The following is a 14,390-nucleotide window of genomic DNA, read 5'->3' as shown; positions in this document are numbered from 1 at the left end:
AAAGAGCTGGGACTAATGTGGAAATAATTCACTCATTCACTCAGCATGGGGGCCACAGGGGGCCACAGTACTTGTCATATACAGTCTATGGTGGTTTTCCAAAAAAATGTTGGAGAAGCTGAAATTGTGGCTTGACAAGCAAAAAGCTACTCTTGATGTGAAGTAGCTAGACGACAGCCAAGCTACCTTTTGGAGAAAGTAGCACCAACACTGAGGCTCCATATCAACTATGGCAAGAAACAAACACTCACAAAAAAAAAAAACAAAAAAACCTGTGATAATATTTGTTAAAACAATAAGAGCCTTGCTTTTTTCTCAAGACTATTTTTTATTTGCACGATAATCGCAGACCTCCTTAAATGAAACAGGGGTCACAGTGATGAACTGAGTTGGTGCAAATAAAATGCTCAAGTGGCAAATTAGTCAGAAAACAAGTGTGGAAATTGTAATTGTAATATTGCATATTTGAGTTTGCTTTTTGTGGGTCCTAAAACTGTCATTACCTTTCCCCCCTTAACAAAGGCGTTGACAATAACTGCAGAAAAAGGTACTCCTCTAAAATGTGGTTCAATAAAAGTAAAAAAAAAAAAAAAAAAAAACTCAAACACAAGTGCCAATGCAGGTCAAAATTGTACTTAATAACCTAAATATAGTGACTTATTTCCGTTTTCGTGCATATCTTTAGCAGGATCTCAGACCTAAACCCAAACTGCTAATTTCCCACGCCGAATGAGGAACGAGAAGGACGAAAACAACAGGATGATTTAATATATTATGGTTTATTACTCATCATCACAAATGTCATTATCAATTAAATACATCAGGTGTAGATCTTCTGCAGTTAAGGAATGAATTCAATTAGCTATGATTTTATTTCACTTTCCGCCAGAGACAGTTTCATGTAAACTTTTAAACACAAAGACAAAAAAAAAAAAAAAAAAAAAAGGGATGGGGGAGACGACATGACAAATGAAGAGAAGCAGCAGAGAGATGCTTTGAAATATCTGCATGAGTCGGTCGTTTCCCAATCAAGTGTAATCAATCACAGCCGTTTCGGGGTGAATGCAGAAACGCACCGAGGACCTGACAAGAAGCGTGACTTCTTGATTTATCCTCAATATTGCAGAGCGGAGCACTGATTCCACGTTAGGGAAAACAAAACGAACCAGCGAGATTCATTTGATCATAGCGACATCTTGAGACCTCTTGTCAAAGAGAAGAAGACACACTCGTCGAGATTTAAAAGACATGAGCTGCGAGGAAGTATTGCTCATAGAAGAATGTAACCCATGGGCCTGCTGTAGATTTATTTCCTTACAGCACAAACTCTGATTTTTTTTTTTTTTTTTTGCCCCGCTGGTGGCGAAGGCATCAGAGCTGAGATCAGAGCTGAGATCAGTCCTGCTTTCGTCACACAAGGTCAACAGTCACGTGATGGAGTAAAGTTTGCATAGACGTGTTCAGGTTTTCACTAACTACACTTGTCTGCACCTAGAATGGACTGGACTCAAAACAGAGGGATGGGGCAAAGGAGGAGTGTGTGATACAATTTTTTTTTTTTCTTTTCTTTCTTTCTTTTTTTTTTTTTAGAAAAAAAAAAACAACAACTATGTTAAGACCTGAAACAAGTGACAGACAGTGAACATGGAGGACATTTTGGCTACCATTACATACAAGTCCCTCTAATCCTGAACTACAAAAACAGTACAGAGAATTCGCTGTTAGAGAGTATCATTTGTTTTGTTTTGTTTTTGTTTTTGCCATCAAGTGGTATTACAGTAACTACCTGGCACTATTCACCATATGCTGACGGGGTACGGTGCCGTTTAACGTATGTATAAATATGTTACAGCATAAAACACTGAGTGTGAATAGGTTAGGGAGTTAGTCCATAGTTTCATAATGAAGGTTACACCACAACTCTGAGACAGACATACTTCAAAGTGTCCAAATGACGTTTTCAGAGCTCATAAATCACCTTTTAGTAGACTATACAGTACGTTTACTCTCGAAACATCATGTCCAAAACACCGGTCGGTGTTTGCTGTTCTGCTCGAGGCCCACTCTTCCACTCCACTCCAAATCGCTTTAATACTGCACTTTAGTAAATCGGAGACTTGCGAACCTATGACCAAAACCGATGGTGGTAAACGTAAAAACTTCAAAAGACATGCATTGACTCTGTCGTGTAAAAGCAGACGCCATAACGTGCAAACCAAAAAAAAATAAAAATAAAAATAAAAACAAAATTAAAAATACACAACACTTACATGATCCCTCTGCGACCACACGGTGTGCAGCCGGCCATCGTTCCAGTCAACCAGGTGTCTAGTACTCACATAGAAAAATAGTCCGATCCAAAATAACAATAATTCATAATATACTATATCTGATTAAATTAACCAACTTTGTACATAAATACATCAGAACCCGAAGGTCAAAGTTCAGAGGTTTATGCTACATTGGCACACCTGGCACGCCCAGTCAAGTGGCTTCCTATAGGTCCTCAAAGCGCAGTTTCCAACGTGGGAAACATGTTGCATGAGGCTCCTTTCTACATAACTACCAATACGGAGTGGTCAACTTCAGCGGTGCTTTGCGACAGGGCAGTGCAAACCAATAATAATAATAACAAAAAAAAAAAAAAAAAAAAATCATCCTTCATTCTCTTAAGATACTTGAAATCACATTCTAATGGGTTAATGAACTCAAGTCCTCACCCATGTGAACATTTGGCTAAATAAAACACATTATTTTGTTCATTAAAAAGCAAAATAATACTAATTTGACAGATGGACATTTGGTCTGCAGGACTTTTGCTGGGTCCCTGCCGGTAGCGTGTTTACAGGCTACCAGTACATCAATGTGTTGTGTTCTCTCTCTCTCTCTCTCTTTGTGTGTAAATTTACTTAATAAATTTAGCTTGCAAACAATGAGATAAAAAAAAAAAAAGAAAGTCAGCTTTTAAATGCTCCCTATGTGATACACACATATCTGAACTATTAACAGACAGCTGAGGGCCACCACTGTAAGGTGTCAGATGGTGGCTGTTACTTTGAACGTTTCATCCTCTTTTAGCCCGCATGTTCCCGCGGACGTCCCTCCCCTCGCTGTCTGATTAACTCCCAGGAGAGATGCAAGCAAAGGGCAGGAGGAGAGCTACAGAAATGATTCAAGAGACCAAAACAAAACAAAAAAAACAAAAAACACAAAGTAGGCAAAAAGGGAGACCAAACAGTGAGGCCACAGACAGAAACACACAGAACAGTAACACTACAGATCACTACACTACTAAGGCACACACGCACTCACAACATTGAACATTACAATAAATACATCCTCCTGAACACCCAAATAGTACTATAGCATTGCTGTCGTCAGTGCCTGTGTTTTGAGATAATTTTCAATGGTTTTCTTTTTTTTTTCTCCCTCCCTCTCTCTCTCCCTCTCTTTCCAGGCATTCCAGATAACCTGTCCACAGATGAAAAATGATGGGGGCTTACGGAGTGCAGAGAGGATCCTATATAGGTAGATTTACTATTTACATCTTCTATGGCACCATAACTATTTGCACAAAGTTTCCATTGCAAGAATTCCTTCATTGATGTATTTTTTTTCCTACCCATTGCCTTCAGTCTGATTAAAACAATAAAAATATCAAACAATAATAATAATAATAAAAAAAAAACTAAAAGAGATAATGACTGTGATGTGAACTGAACTTACTCAGAGCCTCACAGTCCGTGCTCCAGTTGCAAAAAGGAAATTTGTCCCAACTGACTAAAACCCAGTGACAAAGAAAGCATTGAGTGAGGGGCGACACAAGCCCCCCCCCCTCCCTCAGGTGCTATTAAAACCATTATCCAGTTGTCTCCATCGTAATCCTGGTAATACATTAAGTCTTTAAAATGATGCATGATACAGGAAGCCATCCCTCCCCCCTCCTTCTTTCTTTCTTTTTTTTTTTTTTTTTTTTTATTAATCACTGCTCTCTGCTTCTGGGGGTCTTTTGTTCCCCTGTCCATTTTCTTCAGCGTCCTTTTCAATTCTGCCTGAACGATGGGGTGGAAAACTAGGCCGAATCTCTTGGTGCCGTAGCTCCATTTTTTTCCTCGGCCTCGCCTCCCCCTTTGTCTTTTTTCTTTCCCCCCCTCTCTTTTTTCTTTTCTTTCTCCAGCCGCTCTTTCTCCTTCTTGAGCCTCTCTCTCTCAGCCTTGTCCTTCTCCTTCTTCTCCTTCAGTTTTTGCTTCTCATCCTCCTTCTCCTTCTTCTTGTCTTCTTTGCTCTTCTTCTTTTTCTTCCCTTCTTCCTCTCCGCCTGCGGTCGCCGCGGCTTCTTTTTTTGCATCTGGACAGGGAGGCAGAGGGGCGTTGTTTGCAGTGGGAGAGGGGATGTGGGGGGTGATTTGCTCTGAGACGATCTTAGGGGAGGGACACAGGGTGCTGGGTGGCGGTTTGTTTGGCGTTGGGGCTGACGTGGCAGGCGGGCCCTGGGCTGAGGTGGCTTCTGAGGCTTCAGCGGGCCCCGGAGACGGGCCAGACGCAGTCCCAACTAGGGGGCTCTGAACATGGGGTGCCGGTGCCCTGGGACCCACCCCGGGGATGGGTGGTTTGTGGCTGGGCCCTCGGCTCGGGCTTGAGATTGCTGGGAACGGCTGTGGCGGCGGGCCCTCCATTCCCGACGGCCCAGAGAAGGAGCCCTTCTTGGTTTGGGAGTGGAAAGGTGTCCTGGACTTGCGGAAGCCAGGGAGCGAGAGGAGGCTGGATGACGCCCGCAGGGGTCCTGGCGGAGGGACGGGGCTTCCCAGGAATGAGAAGCTGCCGCCCGAGCTGATGGAGGCGGCGCGGCGCTTGCACTCGTGAATGGACCTCGTCCCGTGGAGGCGGCGGCCTGGCTGGTGCGTCAGCTCCCCTCTGGATTCCCGCCACTTCCTCACCTGGATGCTGCACTCCCTCTCTATCAGAGCCTCCGTCACAGGGAGGGAAATGATCTGCACAGACAGGGGCACATTGGAGAAGGAGCAGGCAGACAGAGGAAGTAAACATTACTAATCTGGGTGCTACAAGTTGACTCATACCGCGTGTCAGTGAGTAAGAACAGGAGCAGGTTTTGCAAATGCATCTATGGGTCTGCATGTGGTTTGTGAACCAGAGTGAGACTCACCTCCTGTACCAAGATGTCCTCTCTGATCATGTCGGGTGCGATGTTCCTAAGACGCTCCATGGTTTCATACATGCCCTGCAGTTCTCGAAGCTTATCCACAGAGCCGAGCATCTGCTTCAGCAGCACCAGGCCCACACGGAAGACTATCTTCACCCCTGAAACCACAGATATGACTTGTGTTTCTGTCCAGCGATCACATCCATTTTAAGCAGAAATTGGTTTAAAAAACTATTTATATAAATGTGATGCATCGTAATTCACAGAAATAGTTGGATGGTACCTTCACAGAAGAACATGTCCCACACACGCAGCACACAGGCCCATGGTAAAGTCCGTGAGAAAATACACATGAACCACTCGGTCATGTAGAGGATTGGGTCAATCTTGAACTTCTTAAGGTGACGGTACGCCATGGGACACGTGCGCCTCAACAGGGAGAAGAAGATCTCTCCGTCCAACTGGATCGCTTCCTTTACGAGGTTTGGCAAAAGGATGAGTCAATAAACCCTCATAAAAAATTACACAAAAATGGCGTTATGAGAGAAACACAGGAACTTGTTGATTCACTCACCAGACCGGCGCTGTAGTAGCCAGGCAGGTACTTCTCACAAATCTGGACGAGGCACCAGAAGGCTTGCTGCAAAACAGAAACACAGCAAATCAACCAGGGCCGGCAATCTGCAGGTTCCACTGTTACCAGAACTGTTTGTCAATTCTCACTTTTTGTCCCCAGTCTTTTTTTTTTTTTTTTTAACACAATGAAATGCGCAATTTTGAATTCAGTATTTCATCATCTTGCTGTTTTTTTATGTAAGTGACTGTGAGGTTGTGTTTAGAGCTGGGCACAGCAGGCAGAGCACTTAGAAAGCACTTAGCAGCAAGCGTGGCAAGGTCGGAGAGAAGAGATCAAAAGCGAAGCTACACTTTGATAAAAACGACAAACTAGACGAGGCAGATGTCTGCAAGCATCTCTGCTTGCACAACTCAATAAAAACGCTTTGAGTTTTTTGTTCCATGCTTCAACTCCAAGGCTGCTGGCTTGGGACAAGAAAAGCAAACTGAACACACGTTGCTACCTGTGCCACACTGTAAAACATCATAACCTCACAGTCAAACACATCCATGTACATACACAAACTCACACAGGGAACAGGTGTGTGTGACACATGCAGGCTGGACGCATTTTGGTGTCAGGGGTAGCATGAGTAATCCAAAAATAAAACAATGTGGTGTTAACAGGAAATATTAATTGATTGTGAAGGTCTGTAAGGGTAATATGTGTGACAAACATCCTGCTGAACAACTTTACAGTGATTAGCTGTTAAAAATAGATCTGAAATAGGCCTATGGACGTCTAGGCCAAAAACTGGGCTACACGGGGTTTAGCGGCCGTCTAGGATTTAGGCTACATCTTCTGAGATAGGTGACAAATAGCATTAAGCATTACCGTGTACATATGAACTTCTCTGGTGCATATGTTTGACGTTAACATTACTTAAATGTGTAATAATTTGTTTATTGCTTGGTGCACAGTCAAACAGAACCTGGGTTGTATGTGATAAAGCATGAATGATGTCTAGCGCTCAGTGGGATCCTGATTCATTGTCCATTGTCTTGGTCGTCCCCCACCCCCTCCCCCAGTGAGACCCTCACCTCAGCAGGCATGTGCATGAGCAGCACGGCAGCCACGGGAGCCTGCGCCTGGCAGTAACCCTCATCAGGCCGGTACACGGTGTAGGCCTTCAGGATCCGATACAGATCCTGTTGTCTGCAGGAACGGCCGCAAAAGAACAAAGTTACACAATCGCCAAACACACTGAAATACATGACCAGCAAATGCACTTTCCTGTGACTCACAACTTAAGAGGAAAATCAAAAAGTGAAGTAAATGATTCTGGGAAAACGTCACTTAAATTGTAAGCAAACTAAAATTCTACATCTGTACACTACAGCTGTATATTTTAATTAATTTTCATTCAGGGTATGAAATATTTTTTTCATATCAGCTTTATGGACATACTGCAAATATTCTTTGTATTTGTGTATTTTTATAAAGCTATAATACTTTGTCATTCATGTTTTACTTAAGTCTGTGTAGTCGCTGACATTGTTGATTGTACTGTGTAATTATTCCCAGTTTGTTCCATTCTTATTTATATCCTGTTTTCCTCTGGCAGTGTCCTGTTATCTGTTGTAGTAACAGCCCTGTTTTCCCATGGGAACCGCTGAGGTTTATTTTAATCTAAAAACACTCAATCTGAGGAGGTGTGTTATCAGCTGAGCCATCAGATTTACCCGTGTCCGCCACGAGCAGCAAACATTTCATGGAAGGGGAACTGTCTGTGTAGATCTTTCTCTATGATGTCCAGCCATTTAGCCTCGCCCTGCTCTCTTTCCAGCTCCTGCGGGTAAAGAAAAAAAAAAAAAAGAGAGTGAGATATGTCTGAGGAGATTTCTCAGTAATGTAAATAACTAAATTAGCTATCTAAGTAGATGAAGGTTATCAGGATTAAACAAAAATTGAAAATGAGAAGGTAGATTAGCTCTGCTACAGACAAAACTGTGTCTGGCAGACTGTTGAGGCCCGGCCCCGGCTGAGGCCAGACCTCCCGGCAGCCCCAACACAGAGGCCGGGCCCTGGATTATGAGCCCTGATAAGAGGCTTACAGCTAGCGAGGTCTGCGCCTGTGCCCCTTTGGCACCCCGGGAGTTGTAATTACCCTAAACTGCTAGACTTGACTCCAGTCATTGCGAGCACGGAGATGAGAATGACTTCTGTAGGACATTAGGCTTAAATGTGAACAGTGAGATGCTCCAAATATGGAAAGTGAACTATTTTCCGTGCAAAACATCCATTTCACAGCTGTTACTTTGCTAAGTTAGATGACGTCTCTGTGCTGTGTTTTGCTTCTGCTGAGGGCGAACTGCCTGCACAGACTAGCAGACGTTTATTTCTTAAAGGACCACATCATTTTGCCCGTGTGGCATACCCACAAACTGTATATAATTCAGGTTTTCCCAATCTTTTCCCACAGCAAGCAGCCCATTTCATATTTTCCTACCCTCAATTCAGCCACTGGCTTCCACTAATTCCACTACAGTATGAAAATTAACTTTCAGAGGCATTAACTTTTCTTCACCTAAATACTCCATCACCGTAGTAACACTGTACACTTGAGGCTCACACAGAATCCGGCACCTTCCCACAGCGTTGTGTGGAGGTGTGGGCGTGTCACTACATGGCCTGTCTGTCTATAAGATGTCTAATGTGATTGGCCGCTGCTGAACCCCCTGCGGTGCACACTGCCACAGCCTAACTGTGCTACCCTGATTCAAACGAATAGGAGAGCAAGGGTTTTTCACACATTGCCGGTTTGTGTCTAGATGCAATCTTGGTTTTCCTAAAAGAAGCAGCACTGGTGTGTTTTGATGATGTGAAACTGGGCAGAGTGAAACTGTCTCTCCTCTGAGAAACAGTCCCCAGAGAAACATTTGCTTTGCAGTGAATTATCAGTCCTGTGGTTTATGAATGGCCGTGATACTAGTAGCCACAGAAGCAGAACATCATAAGGTGGGTGTTTCAACCAAAAATTATACATGCAAAATGGTTTGTTGCAATGTAAAATGAGAGGAAATTGCAGCAAACGGGCTGAGCATTCAAAATCACTTTAAGTAGGCGGTTTCTTGAAGGACGGCCAACCAGTGTAGTGATATAGTCATCTGATCTTTCCAGCATCGACAATCACTTGTCGACCTAAACGTCCCCACACGCGGTTCTCTCTGGCCTCGTGAGATCACTGCCCAGACAACACCTGGATCCTACAGTCTTCTCTTTGAGTCGGTCAACTTTTTCCACAGCGGCCATTTTGACATGAAACAGCAAAGTCAACACAGGCGTTACTAAAGACTCTGATTATTGTTCCACAGCTTTTGTTAATGGCATTTGCAAAACCTGTGTTTGCCCAGCTCTTTCGTGTGAACGTGGCTGCTGCGAAAAAAATGTCTACTTAGATAGAACACCCTCATCACTGTCCTTTAATATTTTCAGTACAAATACACACCACCTTATAAGAAGACAGATATGAATTGAAGTATGCAGGACTGAATTTCCCTTTAATGCTGCTGTGCACTTTTCAGCTTTGTGTCTGTCCTTTTTTAGACATGTTCTTTGATGAATGTCCAAAAAAAGAGGCATTTCTGGCATCATGAAGGTCAAATGATGAGTGCATTGCCCTTCAGCTGAGTTTCCCAGCAGAGGGGTTTGATGCTCAACAGTAGAGGACAATGGATGGACAAAAAAGACGAGACTGTGTGTGTGGTGATGGTGATGTTGGGCTTGGTTGAAGGTTCACCTCAAATTTCCCAGGGTTGGCGTCCAGGAGCTCTTTGCTGTTGGATAGCAGCTGCCAGGCTTTGGCCCTGAGAGATGACGGGATCCCCTTCCTGCAGCGCAACTTCACCTGCAACAAACAAGCAGGCACATTGCATTTTCTACAAGGCATAACTGTGCGGTACATCCAATCCAAAACATCCAAGCCAAACTGTATATTTGAGAGAGCGACAGGTGTATACCTTCTGGAAGCGATGTTTAATCCACTTGTCCCAGTTGCCGAACATATCGAGCCATTTCATCTCTCTCTGTCGAGCCACTTCAACCCGAACTTCCTTTTCGCTGGAATAATAAACGCAGTCCGGTCATGTCACTGATACATAAAGGAAGTATTCTTCTTCATGTTCCTACATATTCTGCTACTCTAGATGTGTTCAGAAACTTTTAAAGGTTAACTATGCCAAATTGCCAAATGCTGATGACCCTTCAGACTGAACTGTATGAAAAATGTTGAATAAGCATGTAATTCGATGGCGGATGATAGATTACATGCTTACTTATTCCACATTTTTCTAAGATGAGACTAAAGGGTCCTCACTTTTATCAGCTCTAGGCAATTTTTGCACAGTGAAGCTTTAAACCCGGCACATAACTATATGCTTCCCTTTCTCTCCAGCAGTCACACATGCTCCATTGTATTGAATAACTCAGACTCACTATATGGAAATGCAGTCCATTTACCATTTACATCCTTACACCAACACAAAGGCACCATCCCTACCCTGAGTAAATCAATAACTGTTAATTATTCAACGCCGGAAGAGCAATTAGGCTCTCAACAAAAAAGTAGAAGCAAATCTGGGGGGAAAAAATAAGAAAGAGAGAGAGGGCAGATGGCTGGGAGAGAAGTGATACCAGGGAAAGACACATAGTCAGTGCATATTGAGTCACACAATCGCTCTCAGCACTATCTGAGTCAGACCAAGGGGAGATAAAGGACGGACAGATATGTTTGGAGCGGCAGAGGAGAGGAGGACAGCACAGAGAGGATGGAACTGGGAAGAGTGGAAGATCACTTTGGGGCAGATGGGTGGCAGAGCGAATCAGATGTCCAGGGAAGGCCGGGCAGCTGATTAAAAGGAAGATAGGGGCTAGGCAGAGTCAGAGTCATCACACGGGGATTCACATCTGTCTGTGCAAATCAAGTCACCGGCCATAATCTAATGCTGTCTCATATTGCAAATAGTGAGCTGTCTGCACTGAACCATGAGAGATGCCTCTAATTTGCCTCGCTCAGACAGTCATAATGGAATGAGGGTCCATGATTAACAACATCTCAGGGCTGCGTCTTGCTCTGTTAGCCATAAAAGAATAAAACAGTGAGCATAATCAGGTATTCCAGAAATATCTCGCCTGCACGGCGACTGGAAGATGTGAGAGCGTATGATGTGGCTGTTTTGATGTCTTAATACCTACCCGCTTTCGCTGTACTGGTTCCCACCGAGGAAGCCGTATTTATCAGTGCGTCTGATGGCCAGCCCGTTGATCTCAGAGTCTGAGCCCACAGAGCTCCCATCCTCTCCGAGCCCAGACAGAGACTCCAACGTTCCCGACATCAGGCTGGCCGACTCCAGGTAGCTGAGGGTGTCGGGAGCTGGCCGGGGGGTGGGGTTGGGGAGGAAGGGGGAAGAAGACGGCTCTTGGATCACCGGGACAGAGGGGCTGGAGTGTTCGGCTCTGGTGGGAGTGCCGGGCAGATCCGGTTTCCCCGCTCCGCTGAGAGAGTCGGGTTTTGGGGACAGAGGAGGAGGCGGAGTTTGAGGATTCTGTGCTTGTTGTGGGATCTGAGATTTTTCTTCCTCAGCCGCTACTTCTGCTGTCACTGCTGTTTGGGTGGAGCCTGGGGGGGCTGGTGTGGTGTCTGAAGCTGCAGTGGTTTGGGGTTGGCTTGCATCAGTGACAGGATTAGGGTTGTGGGTGACATGCACACTGGGGTAGAGATTAGGACTGGGATTAAGATCAGGGGAAAGAGGCGCCTGTTGCTCTATGCCCTGAGCTGAAGGCTCATTTGCCTCAGCAGGGGTCTCTGGTGGGGTTTTCGAGAGGTCTGCAGAACCTGGGTCACTGCTCTCCAGTTTAATGACCTGAACTGAGGCCGCTCCACTCTCTGCATCTTTCCCTGCCTCTCCTTCATTCTGTGGATTAGTCTCCTCTATTGATAAAGGGAGAGGATCCACACCAGCAAGCAATCCTGGGGCAGGTTTGGGGGGAGGTGAGGGTGGGCCTTGCATGGGTTTTGGGGGAGGCAGCGGTGAACCTCCTGACTGTGCTACAGGGGTGCTTCCAACAAGAGCTTTGTCATGGTAGAGAGAAGATTTGGGGATGGTAGCCTCCTTGGTGGCCTCTGGAGCAGGGCTGCTGGGAGCAGTGTGCACTGCTGAGGGCGGGGGGAGGGACGGCGCTCCATGAGGATCGCCTAATGCAGGCGGTGATGGAGTTAGGGTGGAGATCTCAGCCATGGTTCCACTATGATCTCTCCTTTGCAGATAGAGGCAAAAAAAAATAAAGGTAAGCATTTTGTGCTGCTGAACAGCCGTTCCAGCAGTCATTTAAGCTCTTACAAATCAAACTCACTGTTTCATTCATAAAAATATGGATACTTGATGGTGAGAAAACCGGCTGAACTACAAATCATGAAAGTGAAAAGTTGGAAGTTTAACACTTTACAAAAAGATGTGAAAAGAGTGCCAATGAAATACAAACGCCACTAGATTTTTTTTTTTTTTCAAGGAAGCCTGAAACCAAGTCTGTTTGTTCCTCTTCTTAAAATTAGAACAAAAGATAAGCAGTTGAAGAAGAGGGCTTTATTTTGAAACCATGGAAATTCTTAGGAAATAATGCAAACAATTACAGAACACCCAGCGACACTGGACATGCATTTCAGCAATCCCCCAGCCAATGCAATACACTTTTTTTTTTTTTTTTTTTACTTTTCACTTCAATCACGACATTTCGGCATACTGTTCCGATGACAGTAACACTGACAGCAAACCACGCTTTTATCATCTTTTGTGAAACTTGCACGTTAGATTTATTTCAATACCACCTCATATTCGATGCAATTAGCAGGTGTACGACGAGGAACGTGTGGGAAAATAAATCACAACAAATCAAATTACATCACTGAGATACGATCGGTGCATTACACAATAGCAGATTTCACATGGCAGAGCTCAAGTTCAAAACTCTCGACAGGCTATGAAGGGGGTCAAAGCCAATGCAGCGTTCATGTTAACAAAGATGCGTCCGATTTGCCAAAACAGATGGATCGGTTCATTAGCAGCCACCCTGATTGCCATGGCGATCCACTATTTTGCTGATGAGGCAGGTTTGTCTCGTGAGGCTTCAATATAAGTTAGCGAGCACGGCGTTTACCTGCTAGTGAACATTAGCTAGAGCAGCCCAGCCTGTGTGTGTGTGTGTGTGGTCTCAGGAGGCCTCTCTCACAGCGACACAACTTCCCGGTTCAGCTCACAGGACACATCGTTACTAACAGCTAATAGTCAGACCCTCCCTGCCAGGGCCCGGCCGAGCTGAGACCACGGCCTTGTCCGTCCGCTGCCCCGGTCACACACAACTTCAGTGCCGCTGCTCAACTCACCCGCGGCCGGCGTGTCAGTGCGATCCGTCCGCCTGGACAGCCAGGGGGTTCCCGTCCGTAGCCCCCCCACAGCTACGGCTCCGTTACCTCCTCCGTTTGATGAAAATCCACGAAAAGACGAGGCCGGGCGACAGGAACAGCTGAGCGGGGTGAGAACCTGGAAGCGCGATTGTCCTGCAACTGGCGAGCTAGCTAGCTAAGTTAGCCGCTAGCCACCTTAGCTTGTTTCGGCTTGAGCTTAGCGGTTAGCGGTAGTGTTCTGTTGTTGTTAGCCTAGCTAGCTCAGCTCAATGCCGCGGGTGCCGTCCGACATATCGAGCCGTTGAGACGATTTCAATCTTCATCAAGCGGCGCACGTTGTGTTATCTTTCATTCCGAAGCCAACAGGACTTTGCTTGCTTGAATTATCCTAGTCGATATAACGCCTGGCTAGCGGCTGGGGCACAGCCATCACCAGCCGCCTGCATTTCCTACTGACAGCTACGTGCGCGTCCGCGTCAGGACCATCGGGCACGCACACGCATCTGCACAGGAGCCTCCCTTCTAGTGAACTGAGGAAATTATAGCCTAGTTATAGTTGTAAAAAAAAAAAAACTGCATTAATGAATGTATACTAAAAAAAAAAACAACAATACATATAATAATAATAATGATAATTATCATTATTATTATTATGTTCATATTCCTATCTTTTTATAATCCTTGTTCATAGTGTTTATATTGCTTACTGCTATTTATCATGTGTATACTGTATATTTCTTCTAAATTTGCACATTGACCTACCTCTATGCACATTTTATACACCCATGCACACGGTTTTTTCTGTTTTTTTTGTTGCACATTGCTTTTTGCACACTGGGTTGTACTTAGGTTATTCTGTTGTTCTGTTGTTAGGTTATTCTTATTCTGTTATACTTAGATCTTATTCTTTATTTCTATTTTTTTTTATTTACTTAATCTGTAATCTGTGGATACTGCTGAAGAAAATGTGAATTTCCTGCGGGATGAATAAAGTATCTACCTACCTACCTACCTCTACCTAATGATAATAATAATAATAATAATAATAATAATAGTAGTAGTAGTAGTAGTAGTAGTAGTCGTGGTGTTACTATTAGTACGGTGTATTAGTATCGTTGTTATTTGTTTATCTACGAGCTTACTGCATAAGTCATTAATACCTCTGTACGCTTGTGTCAAAAAGTGTCTTAAAGCAGGAGCATAGGAGGAAAACCA

At 44.5% G+C, this 14,390-nt stretch overlaps 1 protein-coding gene across 1 annotated transcript; it reads right to left on the bottom strand.

Annotated features, from left to right (window-relative positions):
• Positions 1 to 760: 760 nt before the first annotated feature.
• tbc1d10b (TBC1 domain family, member 10b) lies at positions 761 to 13,673 on the bottom strand. Its single transcript, XM_030058019.1, has 10 exons — positions 13,155 to 13,673; positions 10,970 to 12,031; positions 9,736 to 9,835; positions 9,516 to 9,623; positions 7,459 to 7,565; positions 6,817 to 6,931; positions 5,735 to 5,800; positions 5,444 to 5,633; positions 5,164 to 5,318; positions 761 to 4,990 (listed from the first exon to the last, which is right to left on the bottom strand). The coding sequence occupies exons 2-10, from the start codon at positions 12,010 to 12,012 to the stop codon at positions 4,073 to 4,075; spliced, it is 2,802 nt and encodes a 933-aa protein (XP_029913879.1). The 5' UTR covers positions 12,013 to 12,031; positions 13,155 to 13,673; the 3' UTR covers positions 761 to 4,072.
• Between the last annotated feature and the right edge of the window lie 717 nt (positions 13,674 to 14,390).

Source organism: Myripristis murdjan, chromosome 8 (genome assembly GCF_902150065.1).
Source record: "Myripristis murdjan chromosome 8, fMyrMur1.1, whole genome shotgun sequence".
In the NCBI taxonomy this organism is placed as follows: domain Eukaryota; kingdom Metazoa; phylum Chordata; class Actinopteri; order Holocentriformes; family Holocentridae; genus Myripristis; species Myripristis murdjan.
Note: the sequence above shows the minus strand (reverse complement) of the source record. Positions and strands in the feature narration are given on the sequence as shown.